The following is a 23,837-nucleotide window of genomic DNA, read 5'->3' on the forward strand; positions in this document are numbered from 1 at the left end:
TTTGCAATTGAATTTGATTGTACTGCATGTCGTGTATTGTAATTTTAAGCTCATCTAATAAAATTCCATATATTAAGGTTTTTTTTTTTTTTTTTTGAGAGATCCATATATTAAGGTATAAATACATGTTAGTGTAGTATTTTTTGTGCAAAATAATATTGAATTTTGAGAAATCTGAAACCCTTATTTCAAGAAACATTTTCATTATATTGTTTTTCAAAAATCATCATATACTTTTGCGCAACTTAATTTGTTTCCGTGCAGAGAGACAAATTATATGTATTAAGCAAATCATAAAAGCATTTAAAAGAATAAGAATATATAGTCCATCTAATTACTCTAACAAAAATGAGTTCCTTTTTTTTGGCAAAGAGATGCTATATGATTCCCCTCCATCTTTCCTAAGTTATTTCAGTCGTCTTAGATGTGACTTTATGCCCATTTGACATTGCTTATTTGGGGTAATAAGTGATTTTTAAAAGAATTTGGGAAGCCCAGCCCGTTTGGTAAACTATGAGAAAATCATTTATTGTTAAAAATTGTTGTGAGAGAAAGTTATAAGGAAAAGTAGCTAATGAGGTGCTTTCAATTTCTGATTATGCAGAAATCAGTTTCGAAGAGGCGCTAGGTTTAATGATTATGCATGAATCATTTTTTAATTATACGAGAATTAGTACAAATAACACTTTTAACAAAGTTTACCAAACGCCAAACTGCTTTTTCTCCCAGCAATCTAACAGTGATTATTTTCACAGCACAACAGTGCCAAACTAGCCCTTAAAGCTTGTTTAGAAGTGATTCTGAAAAGGCCAATAATCACTTTTGTGTAGAATCACTTCTCCGTATAATCAATTTAAGTGATTTAAATGGAAAGGGACCTCTCATGTACTTTTTTCCATAATCACTTAAAAAATTACTAAAAATAATTATATAGAGAAGTACGTGAAAGGAAAGGTAAGGGCCCTTGTATAATTCAAATGAGCCCTTAGATGATCTTGCTAGGGCAAGGCAAAGACCGTTTGCATAATTCCATTTAGGCAAAATTATATTACAGGCTTCCGTTTCCAATTTTAGTAATGGGCTTGTTCTTTTGGTCTGGACCTGATTATGTGGACAAGACAAGAGTGTGTATGAATGGCTTACCCCGTACATGCCATGAGCGTTGTTTTGGGCCACAAGAACGAGCGAATAGAACTGTCCGCATTGGGCTTTTTACAATTGTAAGCAAACAAAAGGCTAACGCCCAAAGTATACACATTCATGGCATAATACTCACTCCCTGGTCACGGAAAGGAAATTCAAAGGAAATTCGAATTTAGGTGCATCTCGTATTAATTTCTTTCCTGGAATTCACTTGCTCCCTGATATCAAAAAGTTAGCATCTCGTATCAATTTGTTATGTGGAGTTGACTTGCTGCCTACTTGTGAATTGAGCCATGGTGTTTAGTAAAGTTGGAAAGTTTAAGAAGCTCATTTTCAAGTTCCAATTTATTATATAAAAAAATGTAATATTTTTCTATAAAATATATAGAAAATCTCTAGTGGAAAAAAAAAAGTTTTACAATAAATAGTGTATCCTTTTATTTTTGGTTTTTACGGAAATAAAGTGGCCCAATTGGGGTGCCACGTCTTTTTTTGGAAAACGTACAAGTGCTTGTTCCAAATTGCGATGGGGTGACGATCGATCTCCATCTCCAAACCTTCTATAAAAGGCAACATTTCATCCCTTTTTCTTCATTGTAGGCTCATTCATTCATAGCAATCCTGTATCTTCTTTTTCTCAGGCGGGACACATCCCTAGTTTGTGAGTGAATCGAACCCCATCACAGCCGTCCATCTTTATGATCACGCTGTCAACTCAATCCAATGGTGTTAGATTCACGCACAAACTCGTGATCTGTCTCCTCTTTACAACACTGCCGTATTTCTCTTATTTCCCTTTTTTTTCTTTTTCCTTTTGTTTTCCAGTTACTTTTCGTTCCCAAAAATTAAAAAAAACCCACTCCTTTTGGCGCCAATTCGGATTACATTTTCCCTCTCAATTAATCTGTTCACTCACAGTCACAGACTCACAGTAAAAGAAGACACTCGAATTAGCGAACAAAGGAAAAATCGCGGGAATTCTGATGGCTTCAGCTTCGGATTTAGGGTCAACGGATGATTACGAGGCGTTGATGTCGATGACCGATGTGGAGCTTTTGAAGAGCGCGTGGCGGCAACAGAAGGCCGCTCCGGAGATTCTTCAGTTCGAGAGTCGTTTGATTAAGAGAGTAAGAGAGCAGATCCAACTGATGGTAAATTCCCTGAAACTCAAAAACAGGGAGGAAAATAAAAACCCTAATTCCCTTGTTTGGTTCCTCAGAAATTGATAGGAAAATGAAAGTAAAATTCAATTTCACGGTGGAAATATCTAATCTAACCTCCTGCTTATGTTGTATTGTATATGTGCCATAAAACAATCAGATTTTAGTTGAAATGATTGAGTACCTGAGAAGAATTACTAGTGCTTTTTTCTTCTTTTTTTTTTTATTTTTTTTTTATTTTTTATAATTCTGAAATTTGAAATGTTTAGTTTAGGATCTCAATTAGGTTGGAAAGGGTGCTAGATGTTATTATTGGTTGGCAAACAAGCTTGTGCAAGTAGATGAATGCTTGTGCTAGTATTATTTGCGGTTGTGTTATTGCTCACTCCAATTAGATGCATATAATTACAGGAAGAAACCGTGGAGGAATTTACTGAAAGTGGTTTTGATCCACTTACTGTGTCACTCTACCAGATGGATTTGGACAGGACTCAGTTCTTGTTGAGATCTTATCTACGAATTCGTCTGCAGAAGGTGGCCATCTTCTCTCCTTGTTTTGTTAATGTGTGCATGCTTTTTTTTTTTCATTGCATTTGAAATCAACTGTTTGGTTCTTTGATTATATTTTGGTATTAGAGAAACAGGAGCATTCACCATGTTTGATGATAATAAGTCCAATAGTGAATTCTAAGTTGCTTGCTATGAGTATTAGGAAATTGCCTGAAAATCTTCCACTGGTTTTAGATGTTAAATGCAACAAGGTTTCTCAAGAACATGTTGGTTGAACTTTGCTGTTTGTATTTCAAGTAACTTCCTTTTGCAGATTGAGAAATACATGTTTCACATCTTTGCTACCGCTGAACTTCTAACACGTCTATCTAAAGAGGAGAAGTGGTTTATTGAAAGGTGAGGACTCTGGCTGTTTTTTCGTTTGTGTTCTTTTAGTTACAGCACATACTTTAGGTTTATTGTGGTTTAGAGTTGACATGGTTATTGCTTACAGGTGCTGTGTTGATTTGCAGACGCATCTTGAAAAGAGCGTCCTGTCGCAGTTGCCTTATACTTATCAGTCTATATTTCAGCAATCTGTAATTAATGATGAGACTGACATGGGTATGGACTCACATTATTTTAATTAGTCACATTATCTTTTTTCAGATTTTGGTGATGCATCTCTGCTTTTTTCCCTTGTATGTGAATGTGTTATGGGAACAGTTGTATCATTTTCTGCAAACTATTTATCCTTGACTCAAAATCAATTCAAAATAAGGTGCTCAGTGCTGTGGTTAGTGTGGTGACCTTTTGTACAATTCACCTGAGAGGTTTAGATTTTCTGATCTAGTTTGGCAGATTCATATAGCTTGCAGTGGAACTATTTTAAAGTTTGATGTGATTAGTGTTTGGAATTGTGCTAATAGAAACTTGTAAAAAGTGATACTGTGCATTTGCATGCTGTGAGGGAACCAGTGACAAGCTAGTGTATGGGGCTGAGAATTTGTTCCAAATTCTTCTGAACCATTTGCCCTCCAAACCCTAAACCCTTTTTACCAGAAAACAATGCAATAGTTTGTTTGACAACTTGAAATGCTTAGCCTTCCCATATAGTCTTGGTCTGTCTCTTCTTGGATGAGTTCTTAATGCTCTTGGTGTCTTGATCTAACTCCATAGAATTCTCTTCACACTTCATATTGCTTCTTCTACAATGATTTTTGTGTACTATTTCTTCTAGACAGATGTTTTTCATTATGCATATGGTAGGCAATTTGTAGATTGGACATGTGAACTCAAATAGTGTTCTGTATATGTTTGACTTCCAGTGGCAAAACCGCAATTGGACACATTTGTTGTCTGCAAAACCAAGTATTATCTTGGACATATTCAGCTTGAGGACAATGCAGATGGAGAACCAGATGGCAGGTAACTTATTATTCATAAACATTTACTTTCATAGAAAATGTTGTTTGTTTTCTTTTTTGCTTACTGGTTTCATTTCACCATATGACAGTGGGAGCCAGAAACCATTGGAGGAGCCTTTTGAGATGGAGCCCAATGTTTTATACTTTGTACGTTATAAAGCAGTGAAGAAGTTTGTAGAGGAAGGGAAGATTGATTTATACTGAGTATCCAGCATCTTGGGGTAAATAGCTTTGAGACCTCCTCTATCTCAAAATATGATGTCATTGTATCTCCCCACCTTTTGCCTTACCGGTTTATTGAGAAACTATTAACATGGCAAGTAATGGGAGTGAGTTTCCGAGCAACATTGAATTGAATGGTTTTCTATCTACGTTTCTTTTAGGTGGTTGGTCTTTTACCACTTTGTTCCCCATAGTTTCAACTGTCAATTTTATCCCTATAGTTTTTCAATTTTGTAAATTTTATCCGCATAGTTTTCAATTCGAAGCAATTCAAGGACATGTTTTAGTTTCTATCAAAATTTCTCCAAATTCCATTAAGTTTTGACCACGTGCTCTTCATGTGTAGGGGTATTTTGGTCCACTTGAGCCAAATCTCTCCTAGTTCAATCAAATTTTAACCCAGTGACGCAAAAAATTTTGAAACCCAAAATCGCTCTTAAAATGAATCAGAAGAGCTTCATCTTGTGTTTTACAGTTAGATGGGCTTGAGTGAATTGAAATACCCCTCCACCTCTACATGAGGGGCACGCGGTCAAAACTTAATGGAATTTGGAGGAACTATATAGACTAAAGTAGTAAAATTGGCAAACTACAGGGATTAAAAGTGAACTTTTGCCTTTTTTTAAATATTAAATACAAGTGATAGTCCAAATTATAAGGGGAGTTTCTCACTATCAAGCAGTGGCGGATGCAGAGGGACAAATGGGGTCAGGTGACCTCATGGAAAAATGGTGTAGAAGGTCTCAGGCAACCCCAAGGTGCACACCACTTGTTCGATGAAATGTGTAGAAGAGCCTGCGAGTTGCTACCTTGCGCATTGCGAGTGAGGCCAAATTTTGTTTAAAAAGCGCATGGCCAAAACGACTGCGTTTTGAGCCATGTTAAAAAAACAGTATAACTAAAGATGTTGCATTTTGCATTCATTGTTATCTCTTTAAAATTAATTTTGATCAAGTGGGTGGTGACGTCTTCACTGGAGTAAGCTTCAATAATTGGAAGAAATGAAGAGAAAGGTTTAACATTCATGTTGGACCGGTTATTAGTATTTACAACCAAGCTTACAATTTGATGAATCAAAAAGCACACATTGAAACAATTGTGATCAAGCAAATAGATGAAGTTCGTACGGCTTATTGCACTTGCTTGAATGCATCACTCAAGTGCACAAAGTATTTATTTTTATTGATAACGAAGCTATAATGCAGCATTTTCGAAAGATGAAAACTCGTAGTGGACAATTGTTACTTCTATTATTAGTTTTGTTATGAATTATGAATGGAATTTATAATATAACTCTATGAGGTCACAATCCTGTGCTAACAGGTGCCATCAAGTGCTACTTTTAGAAGAAAAGAACAAATATGCTAATATGCTGATATGGTTACTGTACTGTAGTATATGCTTAATATGTCAGGATGTCTTTAGAAGAAAATATCGCACATTCTGATAAAAGGAAATCGAAAAGATTCCCTGCATGTGATATGCGTCTATGGAGCCAAGTGCTAACAAACAAAACAACACACATATTAAAACAAACCCGACGGAAACGAAACAGAACCCATACGAATTTTGCTTTGGCATCACTCACTAGATTCAAATTCAAACAAAACCATAATTTTGTTTCCCACCACCTCGGATTGCCTGGCAAATATCAAATAAGATTATTCTACCCTAGCTAGCTGGAGCGTTTTGCACCATGTAAATAATTAAATGGGTTAATGACCTAAATGTTTCCTCAATTATTGCCCCAGTATCATTTTGGTCCACCAACTAAAATTTCCAATTCAAACGTCCTTAAACTTTTTATTTTGTACCAAGATGGTCTATCCGTCAAAGTCTGTGTATTATTCCGTGAAATCGAGGGACAAAACCGTATTTTTAGGTGAGTATCCTCCTCTAAAAGGGTTATTGATCCCAATGGTCCCCCAACTATTGCTCTAGTATCATTTTGGTCAACCAACTAAAATTTTCATTTGAACCGTCCTTCAACTCTTTTTTTTTTTTTGGTATCAAGATGGTCCTATTGTTAAAGTTCGTCAATTTTATTGTTAAATTGAAGGGTAAAAATGTCTCTATGAATTAAAAATTAAAGGAAACTATTATAAAACTTAAAAAAATTTAAAAAATTGAATTTCACCAGCCACATGGCAATTTTTTTTTTTCGTGAGACTAACCTAACAATTAATAATAAAAAAATTCGCTATTGTATAAATTAATTAAAATCACATAAATATAAAAATAAAATAACAATTTTTTTAAAAGAGTAAACAATAATTAAAAATTAAAGGAAACTATTATAGGAACTTGTACCTAATTTTAAAATTGAAAAAATTGAATCTCACCACCAACATGGCTTTTTTTTGCTGACATGGACTTAAAAAGTAATAATTTTTTTCTCTATAGTTTAAATTAATTAAAAATTTTAAAATAAGATAAATACAAAAATAAATAACAATAAAATTGATGGACTTTAACGATAGGACCATCTTGATACAAAAAAAAAAGAGTTGAAGAACGGTTCAAATGAAAATTTTAGTTGGTGGACCAAAATGATACTAGAGCAATAGTTGAGGGACCGGAGGTATTTTGGTTTTGAACGATAGAGCTTCTCAAAAAGTCGCATATATCCTTCAAAACTCAGTCATGTAATCAGAAATAACGGAATCTGTAACGGATGGACCATCTTGGTACAAAATAAAAAGTTTAAGGACATTTGAATTGAAAATTTTAGTTGATGGACCAAAATGATAATGGGGCAATAGTTTGGGAACCATTTAGATCATTAACCCTAATTAAATACATTTATTATTGTTACATAAAACAAGAATTAAGACCCTGGCAACTGGCCAACGACTAAATGAGAGGACAAAGGCTCTAGGCTCTCTCTAGCTAGCCGACATGATCAACGGCCAAGATCTTGAGCAAGCCAGCATAAGACACACCTTGGTTGTCATCGCCGCCGCCCAATATAATCATGGCCTTGATGTCTTCGTCAGTGGCGGCGAAGCCAGCCGCGCTCATGTAGCTCTTCAAATCCTCATGGCTTAGCTTGCCATCCCCGTCCTTGTCCATAATCTTAAACACGTCCTCCATCACTCCCCACGAGCTTCTTGCACCGCCGCCGCCGCCGCCCAAAACGCGCTCGAACTCGTCGTATTGGACGAAGCCGTCCTTGTTGGAATCGGCCGCCGACATCATCGATCCGATGAGGTTTTCGTCGGCGCCGGAGCTGGAAAATCCGGCGTAGAAGGCTCGGAGATCGTCTTTGCTTATCTTGCCGTCGCGGTCGGAGTCAAGGACGTCGAAGGCTGGCCGGAAATCTGAGGTCATGGTCGTCGTGGTGGCGGTCTCTGCGCAGAGGGTGCGGCCAGAGGGACACATTGTGATGCTAATTGCTGCGTTTGTTTGGTGTATAGAGACGAAGAAACGAGTCGTAGGCTGGCTCTTAGGGAGGAAAATTGTTGATTGAGTTGCGGAAGAGAGGCCGTGTGGTATTTATAGATGGAAGGGAGGTGGGGGCCCAGCCCACAATGGCATTGGCTTGGTTCACAAGGTTTTGATTGAGAGGCTACGTATGGAGTGACGTAGTTGAGAGTTTTGGGGTGGTGGGGGGTGGGGGGAGGATTTTGTTTTGATGAAAAGGGGTAGCAAATAAATAGTGTTAGTTTTTCTCGTGCGGGGAGACGGAGAGTGAGACTGACTGGTAGGTTAGTCATTTATTGGACTTTGACAGAGTCCATGGCCAAAAGGTATGCAGAACCAGCCAACTCCATAAGCGTGGTTCAGCATCAATTCTATTCCATGACAACTTTCTTTTTCTTTACCAATTCAAAATTGTCTGTGCTGAGTTATTTTGAGGTGGGAGCAGCGTGTGTGGGTTGGTCCCATCTAGACCTCCAATGGTACACGACATCACTAATCAAGTATCAAGATTTGAATTAGGTGGATTTCAAACCAAAATTCATACATAAAACCCCAAATGCTAAAATTCATATCTAAAACCCCAAAATGATAAAAATCCAAACCTGAAATCGTAAAGTTCCAAAACCCATAATTTACATCTCAAACCCCAAATACAAAATAAATGAAATTTTGAATGCCGTAGCATTTAGACCACAAGTTGGCATTTCGATACCAAATGCAAATATCTTTTATGCATTCCAACGGTATCTAATTCTCTCCACTCCGCTTTCACTTTAGGCAAATGCTCATCGTATAATTTATATTGTTACTTGGACTTGATGCTACATGTCCAGATGCCAATCAAGTAATGGAAGCATGCTGGTTCGGGAAAGAGAGTGTCTTTTTGAATTTCTGTAACTATGAGTTACCCTTATGACTATGGTCAAGGGTTTCATAGCAGTTTTGCCTTTGTAGTTGGCAGTTTGAAACTGAGCAAAAAGAGCCTACTGACTATGGGACAAGAAACACTTTCACGAAAACAAGGATATTCCTGTTTTGCTATTCCCGACTAATGCTGCTAATATACGTAATAACTTTTTCACATGATATAGCATTATTAATCGAGATTAGCAAAAAATAGTGTTATTCCCCGTTGCAACTAAATTTGTCTACTATGGGACAAATAATGGCTTGGCCCCTTAAGTGAGATGCCTATGCAGAACGATATTTGGGTTTTCTTCTCCCTTTTTATCTTTGGGCCCATGAGGCCAGGAAAGTTTTGGGTTTGCGATTCATCCATTTGGGTTGTTCATGTTGGATGCAAACGAGCCGAAATAATGGCAAATTCGTAATATCATTGACATGGATGGGCTTCTACCTCAAATATTTCATGGGCGAAAACCCTAAATCTAAATTCCAGTATTTAAACACAACCACGCCTAACAAACACCAGTAGCCTTAGGTCGCAACCTCCTTACATCTTCCCCATCCCGGCTTCTTCTCTGTGTCATCTTCTCTTTTTCTTCATTTCAAAGAAGGAGAAATATCTGTGGTGATTGGTATGGTGCCTCTTGATGAAGCCTTGGGTCTTAATTAATTTGGAGCCAGGGTTTTATATTCTTATAAAGAATAGGAGGTAAATTTCGTGCAGGAATGTTGAGTCACTTCGCCTTTGAGCAATTACCAGGCTCAGTGAATAACACCCTGCCACATCCTCCTCTATTTCTATTGAATTTTCCCATTTCAATTTTATTTTTGCACGAGTTTGAATTTCTTTGTTGTTTTTGCAATTGATATTTTCAGTTTGATTGTAAAATATTCACTGCATAGGGGTTCCGATGATGGCATGAAATCTTTGAGACCTGATCATCCAATTGATGATAACTATAAGCATGGTTTCTGAGGACCCCTTATTAATGTTATTAAGAAATTCAAACTTTCTCCATAAAAAACTCGGATGGGCATTTCGTATTTTGCTTTGAAAAATGTGTTGGATTTTGGACTGATGATATGCAAGTATAGATGATGAAGTATGCACTGGGCTCTGAGCAGCTCTATGAGCTTCTTTTTGATGGACATTGCAGCCTAGAAAGCTAATCTGATATACTCTCTGTCTTGTTCAAATTTCATTTACCCTTTTCCGTACTTGAGCTAGCTAACCCAAGCCAACCCAATTTTATAAAAACTAATTATGATTTATATGCTTCATTGACAAACCCAGAGGTAGGCAGTAAATTGGGAATATGTGGAACTCATACGGTTTAAAATGTTTTGGAGACGGCTGCAGATAAATTAATACAAATTTATAAATAAACCCAATCCTAGACATGTATTTATAAAAAAACCTAAATATTATTTAAACATAGAAATACACCCAAAATCAACAATTATATATTTTTTGAGTGTGTTTATAAATGGGTTTTGAGTGTGTGTAATGATGGGTTTTGGGTGTGTTTATAAAGTATTTTGGGTGTTGGGTTTTTTTATAATTTCAGCCCCTATTTTGGGTGTTTTAGTGAAACTCCCATTAACAACATGTTCCCTTTAGAACACTAAAATAAATGAAATGAAAGAAACAACTTTGATCCGGTAGGGATGTATCAGAATGAGAAATAGCAGAATGATTACATACCGCAAGCAAATATGCAGCGTTGACGTCTTCAAGTTCCATTTGAAGTTATGGTTGTTTGTCATCTGGGGGATCCTAAATTATCAAGTCGACAGAAATTCTTTTGGAAATTTAGAGCCCAAAATTCTGCACTTTGAAGATTTTGAATGAATTACACAGATTAGGATAACAAACAGAGGAAAAAAAAATGAAAACTAAAGATAAATATTTAAGGAAAAAAAAAAATACTACTCTTACCCCATACCATCTTATTTGACAGCTGAATTTAAATGATTTAATAATTTTCTTTTCTTTTATGATTTATTCAAATATTTGTTTTTCTAATTTTCTTAATTAAAATATACTTCAATTGGCATATTATGACATGCGGTATAGAAATGTGGGATAAAAATATAGTAAGTGTAGCATTACTAAAAAAGAATGATGAAACTCGCAGTTATATTTTTGGGAGAAAAATCAATATTCTTAGTTCCAGACTTTAGTTCAATAGAGTCAAGAAAGCTATCACAAGCAGTATATTTGTACCCAAAGATTAAAACTAGAAATCCTTGATGTGTATTTATACCCAAGTTTCAAAATGGTAAGTACAGATACAGTCCGGTCAGTCATAATTCCAAGGCTACAAGCTTCATGCTGTAATCTGTTCTAGTTAACTTAACTTGGCTAGAACAAGGCAGAGACACAGAGCGTGCTGCAAAATTTTCAAAGTTTCTCTGTCTAACATCTTGCTCCTACATTTCTTCAGTGTAATCTGTGCCTCGGGAATCAGGGTTGATGGGTATCCGTTTTGCCATAAAATATCTAAACTAGAGTCAGCGCACGGGAGATGAAAAGAAAATGACAACAAAATATACAACAAATCCGGCAATAAGAATCCCCCCATAGATATAAGTTTGAGATGCCTGCACAGGATATTTGTACTCAATGTCGCAGCATTTCATCTTTTCCTTCTCATTGGCCAGAACATGGTCTACGTACCTGCATCGTGCAAATGATTATTAGCAATTAAAATGAAAGAAACCCTGCTCCACTGATCTTCAGGTTCAACAATCACTGATAGCCTTTCACTGCATGGGAAATCACAATATGAAACAAAACTAAACACATACAATACGGCAACTTACTGCTGGGTAAATATGGAACTCTGGAGAATCTCTGAACTGTTCAAATGTGCATCTTGTAAGCGATGACCATATAACGATGAAGACAAATCTACAAGCTGTTCCTCAAGGTTCTGTTGTTTTGATTGTCTTACATGTGTTAACAATCTTCAAGATGTTTGAGAAACACAGGAATTTTAAAAGTAGGAATGACTTACATTCAAGTAGTTCTCCAATCTATCAACTAATTCGTGTGGGAACGGTTCAGGTAAGTTAGTTGTTTTTTTGTAAAACTTCTCCACCCATAGTTCAGTGGTTGTTTTGTTCCTCTTTCCCTTCACTGGTTCACCAAGCGGAGTTTTTAGATACTGTGCTGCAAAAGTTTGTACAGCCTGAAGAAAATAGTGGAAACCATATAAGCATAAAATCATACAACTAATTTCTAATAAATGGGCAAATGAAAGACCAAATTACCTCTGACGTCTCACGAATTCTGTGGAGAGCAGAATCTACACGTGCATATATTGTGTTCCTCTGCCAAAAAGATTAACAATTACTTTAGATATCACAATCTTAAAGAAAGTGTCAACATTTTTATGTCTGTTTGTGTGCCCCAACTTGCAAATATATGGTCATCATGAAGCAAATGCTGAAGTGTCATTTATGATAGTTGTGCAGAATTTGGCATTGTAAGACTGGCCTTACCAATGCAACATCTTGAAGCATTTGACTGACTTGAGAAGTATTAGAGAATGGTCCAAATGGATGACAACCAGCTGCCCAAAGCCAATTCACAACTGACCTTTCATGTACATGAGAAGCCTTTTCATATGGTGCACTCAACCCGCCAACAGCGGAAGCAAGTCCTGCCAATATATGGCGCTGTGCCTGAGATGGAAAGGCATGCCTTCTCTGAGTTTCTGAAACATAACTGCGCCCCAAGACATTTCAGCAAAACAGTTAAAAAATTCTTATGGAACAGGAGGGGGAGAAGCACATCAAAATCAACTCTAAATGAAAGCCACAGAAACATGAGTGGCATAGTCAATCAGAGACCATAATGTAAAACACAAAACTTGTATTTTGCAATGAAGGAACTGCTGTAGTTGGTTCTTAAGAAAAATGACATAGATTCTAGAAATGTAATAAAGTATACAATACTTCAGAGTTTAGACAATTTCACTGGTTGAATGATGTCCTAATTTTACCAGAAGTATAACTAAATGCTAGGAGGGCTTGACATTGCCCAAGTTAAAGGTGTTACAGAATATGACAAGATAGTTTCGAGTAGTAAGAAAAGCCACAATGTACTATGCTGAACCCTGCACAGACTTCAAAGTAAAACAGATTTGACTCAATACTCTTCTTTGATGTTTACCCATCCACATAACATATGTCGTAACTAGGGAAAGTTAGCAAAATAGCCGTGACTAACCAATACATTACAGCGATTGAAACAAAAACAGTACATGTTCAATGATGCTACAATGCTGGAAGCCTGGCAATAAATCACTGTTTCCTCACCTAAGAGGTATCTTTTCATTTTGATGCTCAAGTACAATCACTACATCTTTGCTTGTCCATACAAGACTTTCGTCTTCCATCATAAGGTGTGGATCCACATCAGCCAATGATAGCACAAAACTGTGGAAAAAAAAGATATCAAACAATTATTTACAGCAATCATTACAGATTAATTTGATGAGTGATGCATGCTATATGTTGCTAGCACTGTAGTAAAAAACAGGTAAGGACACCCAGAATTACCTCCAAACTTCTAGTTACCAGAGATAGGTGACAGTACATGTCATTAAAAATTGGAAGCAAGCCTTGAAAAGTTATATGCAACAGAAATCTGAATAATTAACTATAAAATTCAACGATCATATCTTCATGCTAAATTTCTGGGTAGCAGGCTATACATAAAAATGCGGAAATAGTTAAGCAAGAGGGACTCAACAAAAGCATGTTACATGTAATTATATGAAAGATGAATGAAGACACCATTATGAGAATAGTACTAAAATTATACTGCAGGGGAACTCAAGGTGGGATGCTCACACAGGAATCACTCTTGTTCCATAAGTTCGGTAAAACTCTCCTTGTTTCCTTTGTATTTTTTTTTTTTTCTTTCCGTGCTTTGATTCATAAGTGGACCAAAGAGGTTTATGCTTTAGAATAGAATCACTTGAACCCTCGGATTCATCTGCCCAATGCTGGGGAACAAAAAGTACAAAAATTAGGACAATGAAGACAAGAAGGGAAGAAAAATCTACTTAGAGCTTAATAACAGAAGAAAAAAGTCTCAGAGAACAAAATCCAATGTGAACAACATGTGCAACTGTATCAGATTTGACCAACCTGGCGGAGGAAAAATTTACTTGAAAGATTTGGGTCAGCCACCTCAAGCAAACCAGCAGCAAGCACATCAGCAGAACGTTCCATCTCCTGGAATGAGCATTTCTCAGTGAGAAAAGAAAAATATAACGTACATATAATCTCACTAATTCAAATGCCATCTTGATGTTAAGAAGAGGAAGAAGCATGAATTTTTAACTCAAAATATGATGACATCTAAATGTAAGGCCAAAAGTACAGAGAAATGCATGAAAGACATCCATGACACAATTTTTCACCAAGAACCTCGCAAATGGTACATAAAATAGAAATGAATAATTTGACACCAAAGACACCGGGTAACAAAGTTTGATGACATTAGGATAAATAAAGAAGTACATAAAGAAGTACCCACTTCTTTAAGAATAGCACCATCCAGATATGTCTTGGTATGAACATGGAAGCGCCCATCATTCTTAGTTTCTTGCAGGGAATGGCTTCTCATAGCTTTTGAAACAGCAATCGACAACTTCTCATGGCGATGTAACGAATGTGAACCCCCAACAATCACAACTTCTTGCCCAGCATGAACCATTTTCTTCACCTGAAAAGGACATATCAAACAAAAATGGAAGTGATTGTATTTCAAATCACAACTATGGAATTACTCATGGGAGAGGGTTGCTGAGACTGCATGATCCTAAAAGTGAAAGAGTTATTCTTTCTTTTATTTGGCACTCGTTAACATAGGCAATCATGAAGATGTTGAGTTATCCCAGAGGAAACAACCCACCTCTGCCTCAATTGCTTCAATATTTATACTGTAGTTGTGGCCTTTATCTATAATGTTGTAGCGATTATGATTTTGGAGGACAATTATTGGTAAAAGCAGCCTTGTTGTCAGGTCAACAGTTTCAAATCTGAGTTAAGACCATAAACACATGATTAACAACCACAAATAAAAAGTGCACAATTGTTATAAACAACACCATGCTTGGTGTCAAATCATCATGCCTTAAGATAGACTGAGTACCTAACATCTGGAGCTATAACATGCTCGACTGTGGTGGATACTAAAGAGGCAAGTTGTCCAACAAATACATCATGTGTAGGATGATCACTAGCTGCACCGAAACCTCTTGGAAACACCACATTCTTAAGTCGTGGCAATGTCCTGGAACTGACAGTTCCCTCTTCAGTTTCAATCTTTCCATATGTGCATGGGCCTGCTGAGAGATCAATCACAACAAATCTGAACAGCATAGGCAGGAAATTAGATTTTTAATTTCATTTTAAAAAGAAAAAAAATGCAGAGACAGATAAGAAGAGAGAGTAACATAACATAGTCCTAAAACACAGCATATAATCTATCAACCCGTTCAATGTGATACGGAACAAACGAATGTTTCTAACCACCAGTGTAAACCGCAAAGTATAATGCTATCTTTTATTCATGTGCTATCCCCAATGTAAAATTTTTATAAACACAAAATAACAACTCTCCCACAAATAACTACACCGCCTATATAGAGACAAAAATAACACACCAACCATAACTCATAACAACCTAAAAGACTTCGAGAAAATCCTTATAACAGGCTACCCAATACTTCACATGTTCAAGCACATCATTCCACATACTTGATGTATACTTGCAACATGTTTGCATGTTCATCAGTCCACATTACTCTATGTACTTTGAGGCTAAGCTTCCCCCTCTTTCTGGTCTAACAAAAGAGCACAATAGATAGTTGCATAACCAAATGTATTACTTACACCCTAAAGTAGTATGCAAGTGATTTGGTATACCAAAATCAGGCTTCTTCTACAAATAAAACTGTGCTAACTATACCTGCCAGAGCCAAGCCAAACTTGAGATGCACCTCCTCCATTGTATCGATAGCGATAAATGTAGTCTCCCTCTTGTTTTTTCATATCTTCCTCAGTGAGCTGTGTAAGTTTGCCATACATTAAGCTGTCAAGATCAATGTCCTTATTCCTCGGATCCATCCTGACCTGCAAAACAAGTGAACACACAGAAATAATAAGTACAGTTGAGTGTGACTATTAACAAATGGTTTGAGAAATACTTCATAAGCATATTCCCTTCTTTCTTCTTTTGCGGTAACAATACGCATATTCCCTTCACATGTGCAAAATCATATGGTAAAGTAACACATAAATTGAAGGATTAATGGGGAAGACAAAGAGAGACCATCAACTATGATGATTGCAGACCATACCTTATCAAAATTGACTATAAATATTGCACTTGGAACTTGCCGATCCATATCATTAGCAGCGGAATAAGCAGCATTCTCTGTGTCAAATATGTAGGAATATAACCTCTGAAATACAGGCTCCACTACAGTTGCATCCACTTCAAACAGAGGTACTTCCCTTCCAAAATCAGCCTAAATATTGAACAACAATTTAAAACTTATTCTCCAAAAGACAAAATAATACTCATAACTTTCTCCAGAAGACAAGGTACAACAGGCAAACAATGGGAGTCACCTCTCTTGCATTTCCTGCAGGAACCATAGCCTCTTTCAGTGCCTTCTCCAGAGCTATTAGTTCTGGCTGCCCGGCCTGTAATTAGAACAAATACAAGATCCAATCACTGGATGAAATATATAGTTAATGTACATATCATATCATATGCATCCATATATCTAATATTATGTGAATAATATCCAAACGAGAATGCTACAGTCGGATATGAAGCTTACAGGAAAGGCATTATAGACAATTTGATGCTCGATATCGAGAGGCTGTCCTGTCTCCAGGCAGGAAGGCCTATGCAATGGGAAGCTGATTTTCAGAAACTCTTCCAATTTGTGCGCATCGACCGAGTACCTATAGCCTCCATCAGCACTGAAACCAATAAGCACCACATTCACTTCGAGCGGAACCTGGAACGGAACCTACATACACACACAGGAGAATCACTCACAGTCACAGTCATGAGGAAACTAAACTAACACGCAAACATGTTGAATTTCTCAAAAATTAAAACCTAATTTCCTAATTTCAAAATTGTGTGATTTTCCTATTTGTTTTCCAATTGCTGTTGAGAAAGAAATAGATAAAATCACCTCAGCGCGAGAATGGAGCATGCGGCGAACATCGGATCGAACGCCATCTCGGACGTCGTGGAAGGCACTGTGGTGCCACTGAGGGTGACCTGGATCTCTCCGGAAAGCCTGAGGCGCCGACTCGGATTGAAACACAAACAGGCTCAGTGCGAAAACAAAGGCATGTATCATTGGCGTTGATATTGGATTTGATTTGGTAACCATAGCTGCGGTATCTCAGTCGAAAAATTAGCTAAACCAGAAGGGCAATTGAAATGTAGGCGAAGAGTACGAGAAATTACAGATACTAATGGTTGAAGTTGGACTTTGGCATGGCTGGGTCAGCTGGGCGAGACTCAGAACGAGACTCTCAGACTGAGGAGATGAGCAAGAGAAGAAAATGCTAAATTGTTATTTTCAAATTTGCCCCTACATTTGCGCTTTAATACAATTATGGACTCGCGAATTGGGTTGGCGGGTTTTAACGAGTTTAGCAATCCTTGCCTGCAACAATGCAATACGCCCGAATGCAATGAGGGCTCTCTTTAGCCCACTAATTTTAAGGACCAAATAATGCGGTTCTTTTGTGAGGCGGTAAATGGGAGAAGACGGATGTGCAATGTGCATTTTGAAATTTCGATCAGGAACAAATGCTCTCATGCTAGGCCTTAAATTTGGGTCAGGGCGAAGGAAGGCATCTATGTGCCATATTGGTAGAAGCATAGTCTAAAATATCGATAATATCGACAAAAAATTTAGGATATTATCATTTTTTCGAATCAAGGATATTTCGGAACGTATCCATGCACATATCGTATAAATATCGATAATATTAGAAAATATCAATGTCAATAATTTCACTCACATTTCAACAATATTTTATCAAAATATCGCTATAATATTGTGAAAATATCGATGTAATGGGAAAAAAAAAAAACACAAAGCACACACACAAAGGGGATTCAAATCCTTGTCATTTCACTCCTCCAACCCCTTAACGACCATGTTGCTTATGTTTTTGTGATAATATGCTAAAATATATATATTTATAGTGTCTTGTTTTGAACAATTACATGCAAAACTATCTTTTCACAATACACTTACTCTACACATAGAGATGATGAAGATAGTGAAAAATTTGAACCTCATAAGAACTCTGTGTGGTACTAAGTCACTCATATATCTTACCATGCAATGTATAAAGTGTAAAATATTTTAGTAAATCACTATATATATATAAATGATTATGGTGTGTTTAATATTCTTTCATTAATTACTACATATTTTCTACTCACAGTGTTTGTCAGTTCACTATATAATTAACTTAATTAGTTAACCCATCATGCAATGCATTTCCCTCCAATTTTTTGTGATAAACTAATAGATAATTGACTGAATAAACATCCTCCAAAGTTTCAATAAAAATTTCCAAGTTTTTCTTATAATTTCCATGGTTTTTATTCAATTTTTATCGATATCAATAATATCCTGATATTTCTATCGAAATTTCCATGTTTTTGAACAACTGATATTTCCGATACCATCGATATTTTAGACCTTGAATAGAAGGGAGAATCAAACACAGAACCTCGGGTGCCGGGCTGTTGCTCAGTCTTGAACTGAAGCAAAGATTGAAAATGATATGAAACAGTGTGCTTATAAATTACTAATTCTTGCAAAAATCTTGTTGAAGATTAAGTTTTTTTTTAGGGATCTATGATTTTGAATCTCCAGATACAAATTTCCAGAGAGGCTAGTTGGATAAATTAAACAAGGGGCATCTGCACTTGGTGGTTTTAAAAATGATATAAATAAATAGAGCAATGCGGCTCTCACATTCTGTATTTGGGAGGCAACCAACTACAACAGGCATTATTAAAGTAATCTTCTAACATTTAAAACTTTCAAGCCTCTTCGCTCGAGCATGATCGCAGGATCCGGGTGGTTTGTCAGCGCTCCTCTCCTTAGCCATGCATAATAAAAATTCTTTCCGAGTGCTGTACTATCTTTGAAGCACGGACCAAAATCGGGGGTGGTGGATACACGTTTGGTTCCAGAAAAGTATCAGTGGTCAACAGCACTTCTTATTGAGACTGGAGGTTCTTCCACTGTGCCTCTGGATATTAAGTCATGGTTTAAGAATAAAACAATGACAGTTATATCGTCATGAAAATGGCGTCGGACTTTCTTGTCAATTTTCCGAAGATCTGAATATCTCATTTCTCTTTTTCTTGCAGCTTCTTGGAGAGCCGTCTTTACAAGCCTTTTGGCACTTCCCTATATTAAGAGAAATAGTCAGAACTAGAGATCAAGAATGGAATAATAATCACGTTAAAACAGAAATATGAATAAAGCATCATATACCAGCAAATGTTTGAAACTTTATGTCCATGTCATTGCATTGATTGTGGCTTAAAATAACTATGCTTATTTTTCTTTTTCCTTTTTTCCCTTAGTTGCAAATTAAAAAGACAAGTGTTTATCCTTAAGTTCATATTTCCTAGGATGGATAGTCCTCAGAATATTGAAAGGTAGGAATGAAATTATGAAACAAATGTGCATGCAAATGCGAGTTACTAAACACGAATAAAATGAAAGGCCAGAATCTTACCGCATGTGGATGCTTGTGGACAATCTCAACAGCTTTTTCATTACTCAAGTGTTCCCATAGACCATCAGATGCAAATATAAGGAAAGAATCATTTGGATGGAGAGGATGAGAAAGAATAGTCGGATTGGCAGACATGATAGGCATGTGCATTGGTTCAGGAAGTCTGAATTTTGCATTAATTGGCTCCCTGTTAAACTGTGAATGTTTCATATATACGTCACCAATAGATTTCGAAACCTGCACTAAATACAATAAAAGAGTTATTCACAAAAAATCCCCATTTAGGAAAAAACAAAATTATGAAAATTTACTGAGAAGCATTTCAGAGCCCAAAAATCCTTTCCCCCAAAAAATAAAATGAGGGCATTATGTCAAGTTAACCCCAATACAGAGCTAAGCTAACAGATAAATCAGAAGCTGGATCCTATGGGCAGACCAGCAATGCTCGGACTAAACACTACTTGCTTTAAAAAAAATTGAGAGAATACCCAGGAGGCTAGGACTAGTGTCCTTGCACCATTGCCCTGCATGTTGGCTTCAAAATCAACAGGTACGAAAACAAAAACACCCATGACAGAACTTTAAGCAGTTATAAATTAATGCACACCTTAATCAATGAGCTCTTACATGAACAAAATTACCTGGATAATCCCTTTTACTCTCCAAACTCCATGCTTTAAAACAACAATTTGAGGATCATGTGGGTGCAAATCTTTCAGTTCGTGCCTAACCTCCTCAAGATTTGCATTGTGTTCAGTGGATAACTGAATCGCAGCAACTTCCCCAGTGTTTCCCACTTTCTTCCCCAACACAACACGGGAATCTCCAAGGTTTGCCACAAATAGGGTCCGCTGACATATCACTCCAACCAGACAACATGACCCAACAGTTGCTACATTGGGTCTAGTACTCCACAACTCTGAAACAAGGGCAGTAAACCCTTCCTCTGTTCGGAGAAAAGCATTTCTAATGGTTTCTGCTGTCACAACCCCATCTGATTCTGCTGATATTGCTGCATAAACACAATGCCTAAGATAGCCAACATAAGAGCGGCTCATTCTTCAATAGTCAAACAAGAAACCCAACCCCAAAATCACCCACAAAGAAATAAAAAGCGGAAATGAAAACACTGCATTACAATGAGTGTCCCAAAAAAATATATTTATAAAGGGCTCAAAGTCTATTAAGCAAATTGTTGGTGGAAGTATAAATTCAATTCCCATAGGCATTGTATGCAAAGAGACTCCGTGATCCAAACTCAATAACCAATCAAAATCCCAACTTTAACAAAAGCACACGAAAAAGTGAAAGAAAAAAAAGCAGGAAAAATGAACCAGAAAACATCACGGTTGACAATTCAAATCCACAAATTAACAATCACATATTATCCACGAAACGTGGCCAATTCAAAACCACGCCAATCAAACCCAAAAAATAAAAAGCATACATATTTAAGAAGAATGTAAGAGCTTTCGGTACAGATTGGGAGGGTCGGGGATCACGAACCTTGGAAATGTCTGAATAAATTGTCGCAAACGTATCGAGCAGCCTCGGGGCCACCATGACCATCATAAACGCCGACGAAGGTCCCAAATGGTCCAGACTCGATCTGGCTCTGGTCCTCGAGCACCTGGTTGGCTTGAACCACAGCCATGGAGAAATCGCCCCACGCGTACTTTCCGAAATCTCGGAACCAAAGCAAGCTATCTTTGCCATCTCGTCCACCGCCTCGGAAATTTGCACCGACAATTCCGACAGAGTCGAGTCCCTCACCGTTGCCTCGCCCAAATGGCCTCCAGCACAGAGAGAGCAGATTCATCAATGCCTGAAGCATCCCACATCTCTCAAAAACCCTAACCCTAAACCCAAAGACCCTGGAGGACTCCGAATTTGGGGGAAGAGGCTGGGAGGGGAACCCTAGGTCTTAATGGAATTGGGGTCGGGGAAGGTATAGATAGATAGGGGAAAGGGGGTGCGTAGGTTAAGGGATGGGGCGTAGATTAAGAGGGAATGCGTATGTTAGCGAAAAGTGATGGGGAGGGTTGTGTTCGGTGGTAGAGGAACAGGGAAGGCCTCGTTCTCGGCTGTCTTGTGGGCAGAAGATGGTGTGGGGAAGCATTTTGTTGGGTGTCACCCTTCAATGTCTTTTCATTTTTCATTAATTTGTTTTTAAAATATGCTAAGTATATGCCCCTCTTTTTCTTTTTTTTCCCTCTCAATTTTGACTATAAAGGTGTTAAGGCTTTGGGAAGAGGATGATAAAGTCAAACTATCTTGGATATGTGGTAATCTAATTTTTATAGTACGATTATGAACTTAAAACATTAAACGAACAAAATTAACGCTATTTAATTTATTAAAAATATTTTTTAAACTTCGTCACATTCATATTCCTACTCTAAATTTTTTATATGAAAGCACGTTAGAAGTTTTTAGTAAGATACGGACGAAATATGTTTAAGTATGGTTTCAGTTTTCACATCTTCAATAAACTTTTAAGAAAAAATATATATAAGTTTTTTCGTAGAACGAAAAATATATATCTTCCGGCACTCTCATTCCTTAAGAGAGGTCAGGGGTTCGATCCCCGCTCTTGTATGGAGTCACCACTTTAGCCAATACTTTACCCATTACGGGCCGACCCGGTGTGAGCGGAGATTAGTCTGGGTTGTGGTTAAAGCTTAAAAGTGCCACCCATAGTTAGGGCCCATCCAAGACCACCTAGTGGTTCAGACCAAAATATATATATATATATATATATCTTCTCTTTCAATTGCCGGGCCTCTTCCAGGGACCGCATAGTACAAATTCAGCCCAACATATTGGATTTAAGCCCATCATTAATTACAATAGTACAACTATGAACATGAAGCATGGCTTACTGTGCAGGGCACTCCCGAAATTTCAGCTTCAACTCATCTGAGAAGAAAGAAACAAGACATCTTGTTGATGTGGATTTTCAAGTGGGGTCCGGTGCTTTAACCCAGAAAATCGTCATCAGCTTTCCCTCTCTATTGGTCTAACTGTGGCAGAATAGGGAACATGATAACCAATTTTGAGCTCCACCATTTATAATGTTTCCAAAAAAACTAGCGTGCTTTTGTTATTCTAAATTTCTGGATAGGAATTTTGCAAGTTGCAAGTAGCAACAAACGCACAACATAGCCATGCGGAAAATGGGTCCGATTTGATGACATTTACGGTAGCAAAGTGTCAATCAGAAACAAAATCTGCCGGATCAGTTCGTTGTGGCCGGAGGGAATATACATTTCTAATGTGGCTTGCTATGTTTGGTCTGGTATCCATGGGAGCCCCTACCTTCTAGCATGTTAGATTTTTACCAAAATAAGAGACACTACTAGGTCCCCTGTCAATTCCTGCACAAGAGACCAAGCTTCTATACATGTAGTGTACATATATCTTGCAGACTTGCAGTCAACTTGGTCCCAAATCTTTTCTTGCAGTACACATCAAGGCCAAAAAACTTTCATTTGATCTATAAGCTTCTACCAATCCAAAGTTGTGCATGAGAGTTGCAGAATCCCATATTGGTTTGGTTGTGTTTGGAGAATCTTAGATCTGCAATCAAATGAATCTCTGATCCTGCAATAAAAAATCATAAATGCAAAAAAGAAAAAGGAAAAAGACTGAAGAGAAAACTGGATTGAATAATTCAGCTTGTTTCCAGGTTTGGGCTGATGATCTTGGTCGCTTCGGTTTCAGATGTCAATTAGCAAAAGATAAAGATAAAAAGTAGTATAATTTGGCAAATGCTTGACTAATTATGAAATGGCAAAAATCTTGAAAGAGAATAAGATCCATGCTAACATTTGAAATGAAACATCTTATTATATGCGGTATCAGAAATTTCTGCTTCACTCTATGAGAACATCCATTTATTATTACCTTGTATGGTAGAAAATCAAAGCACGTACTGTCCCAAAGTTTATGTGATTGCAATACTTATGATAAATGTGGTTGAATTCAGCACTGGCCCATTTGATCATTCATTAGGACCCCACACTGGTTGCTGTTTAATCCAAATTGCCCCTGACTGAACATGTCAATGCTTGTCAGTTTTACTGCCTCATGTTATAGCTTTTGAATATCTCCGCTAGCTTCCATTATTTCTTTTTAGAATTATTCATTTGGTTCTGATTTTTTTTTTCTGCGCATGCATCACCAATTTCTTGTTTCATTTTGTTCATTCATAAGTCTATATGGCTCCCCTCCTCCTAAC

The 23,837-nt window shown here is 37.1% G+C and overlaps 4 protein-coding genes and 2 non-coding genes across 6 annotated transcripts; 3 read left to right on the forward strand and 3 right to left on the reverse strand.

The window, feature by feature from the left end:
* The first annotated feature begins 1,733 nt into the window (after window positions 1-1,733).
* Window positions 1,734-4,628, forward strand: SLD5 (DNA replication protein-like protein). Its single transcript, XM_021952111.2, has 6 exons — window positions 1,734-2,294; window positions 2,715-2,837; window positions 3,127-3,209; window positions 3,307-3,416; window positions 4,121-4,220; window positions 4,309-4,628. Exons 1-6 carry the CDS (start codon window positions 2,127-2,129, stop codon window positions 4,421-4,423), a joined length of 699 nt encoding a protein of 232 aa, XP_021807803.1. The 5' UTR covers window positions 1,734-2,126; the 3' UTR covers window positions 4,424-4,628.
* Window positions 4,629-7,203: 2,575 nt separating this feature from the next.
* CP1 (Ca2+-binding protein 1) lies at window positions 7,204-8,051 on the reverse strand. Its single transcript, XM_021952141.2, has one exon. It carries the CDS (start codon window positions 7,820-7,822, stop codon window positions 7,331-7,333), a length of 492 nt encoding a protein of 163 aa, XP_021807833.1. The 5' UTR covers window positions 7,823-8,051; the 3' UTR covers window positions 7,204-7,330.
* A 1,626-nt stretch (window positions 8,052-9,677) lies between these two features.
* On the forward strand, window positions 9,678-9,750 carry LOC148297246 (small nucleolar RNA R66). The gene has a single exon (XR_015833323.1). It is a non-coding gene; the product is annotated as a small nucleolar RNA R66 (small nucleolar RNA).
* Window positions 9,751-9,861: 111 nt separating this feature from the next.
* LOC148297247 (small nucleolar RNA snoR118) lies at window positions 9,862-9,948 on the forward strand. The gene has a single exon (XR_015833337.1). It is a non-coding gene; the product is annotated as a small nucleolar RNA snoR118 (small nucleolar RNA).
* A 1,056-nt stretch (window positions 9,949-11,004) lies between these two features.
* On the reverse strand, window positions 11,005-17,404 carry LOC110752185 (uncharacterized). Its single transcript, XM_088247113.1, has 16 exons — window positions 17,008-17,404; window positions 16,642-16,836; window positions 16,427-16,501; window positions 16,153-16,323; window positions 15,762-15,925; window positions 14,943-15,161; window positions 14,703-14,829; window positions 14,325-14,513; window positions 13,934-14,020; window positions 13,634-13,788; window positions 13,097-13,216; window positions 12,278-12,503; window positions 12,047-12,106; window positions 11,791-11,964; window positions 11,597-11,706; window positions 11,005-11,450 (listed from the first exon to the last, which is right to left on the reverse strand). The coding sequence occupies exons 1-16, from the start codon at window positions 17,209-17,211 to the stop codon at window positions 11,285-11,287; spliced, it is 2,442 nt and encodes an 813-aa protein (XP_088103239.1). The 5' UTR covers window positions 17,212-17,404; the 3' UTR covers window positions 11,005-11,284.
* A 1,369-nt stretch (window positions 17,405-18,773) lies between these two features.
* LOC110752226 (Protein phosphatase 2C family protein) lies at window positions 18,774-21,712 on the reverse strand. Its single transcript, XM_021952839.2, has 4 exons — window positions 21,104-21,712; window positions 20,239-20,609; window positions 19,598-19,834; window positions 18,774-19,263 (listed from the first exon to the last, which is right to left on the reverse strand). The coding sequence occupies exons 1-4, from the start codon at window positions 21,429-21,431 to the stop codon at window positions 19,051-19,053; spliced, it is 1,149 nt and encodes a 382-aa protein (XP_021808531.2). The 5' UTR covers window positions 21,432-21,712; the 3' UTR covers window positions 18,774-19,050.
* Window positions 21,713-23,837: the final 2,125 nt, after the last annotated feature.

This window comes from Prunus avium, chromosome 1, assembly GCF_965620075.1.
Source record: "Prunus avium chromosome 1, drPruAviu1.hap1.1, whole genome shotgun sequence".
Taxonomy (NCBI): Eukaryota; Viridiplantae; Streptophyta; class Magnoliopsida; order Rosales; family Rosaceae; genus Prunus; species Prunus avium.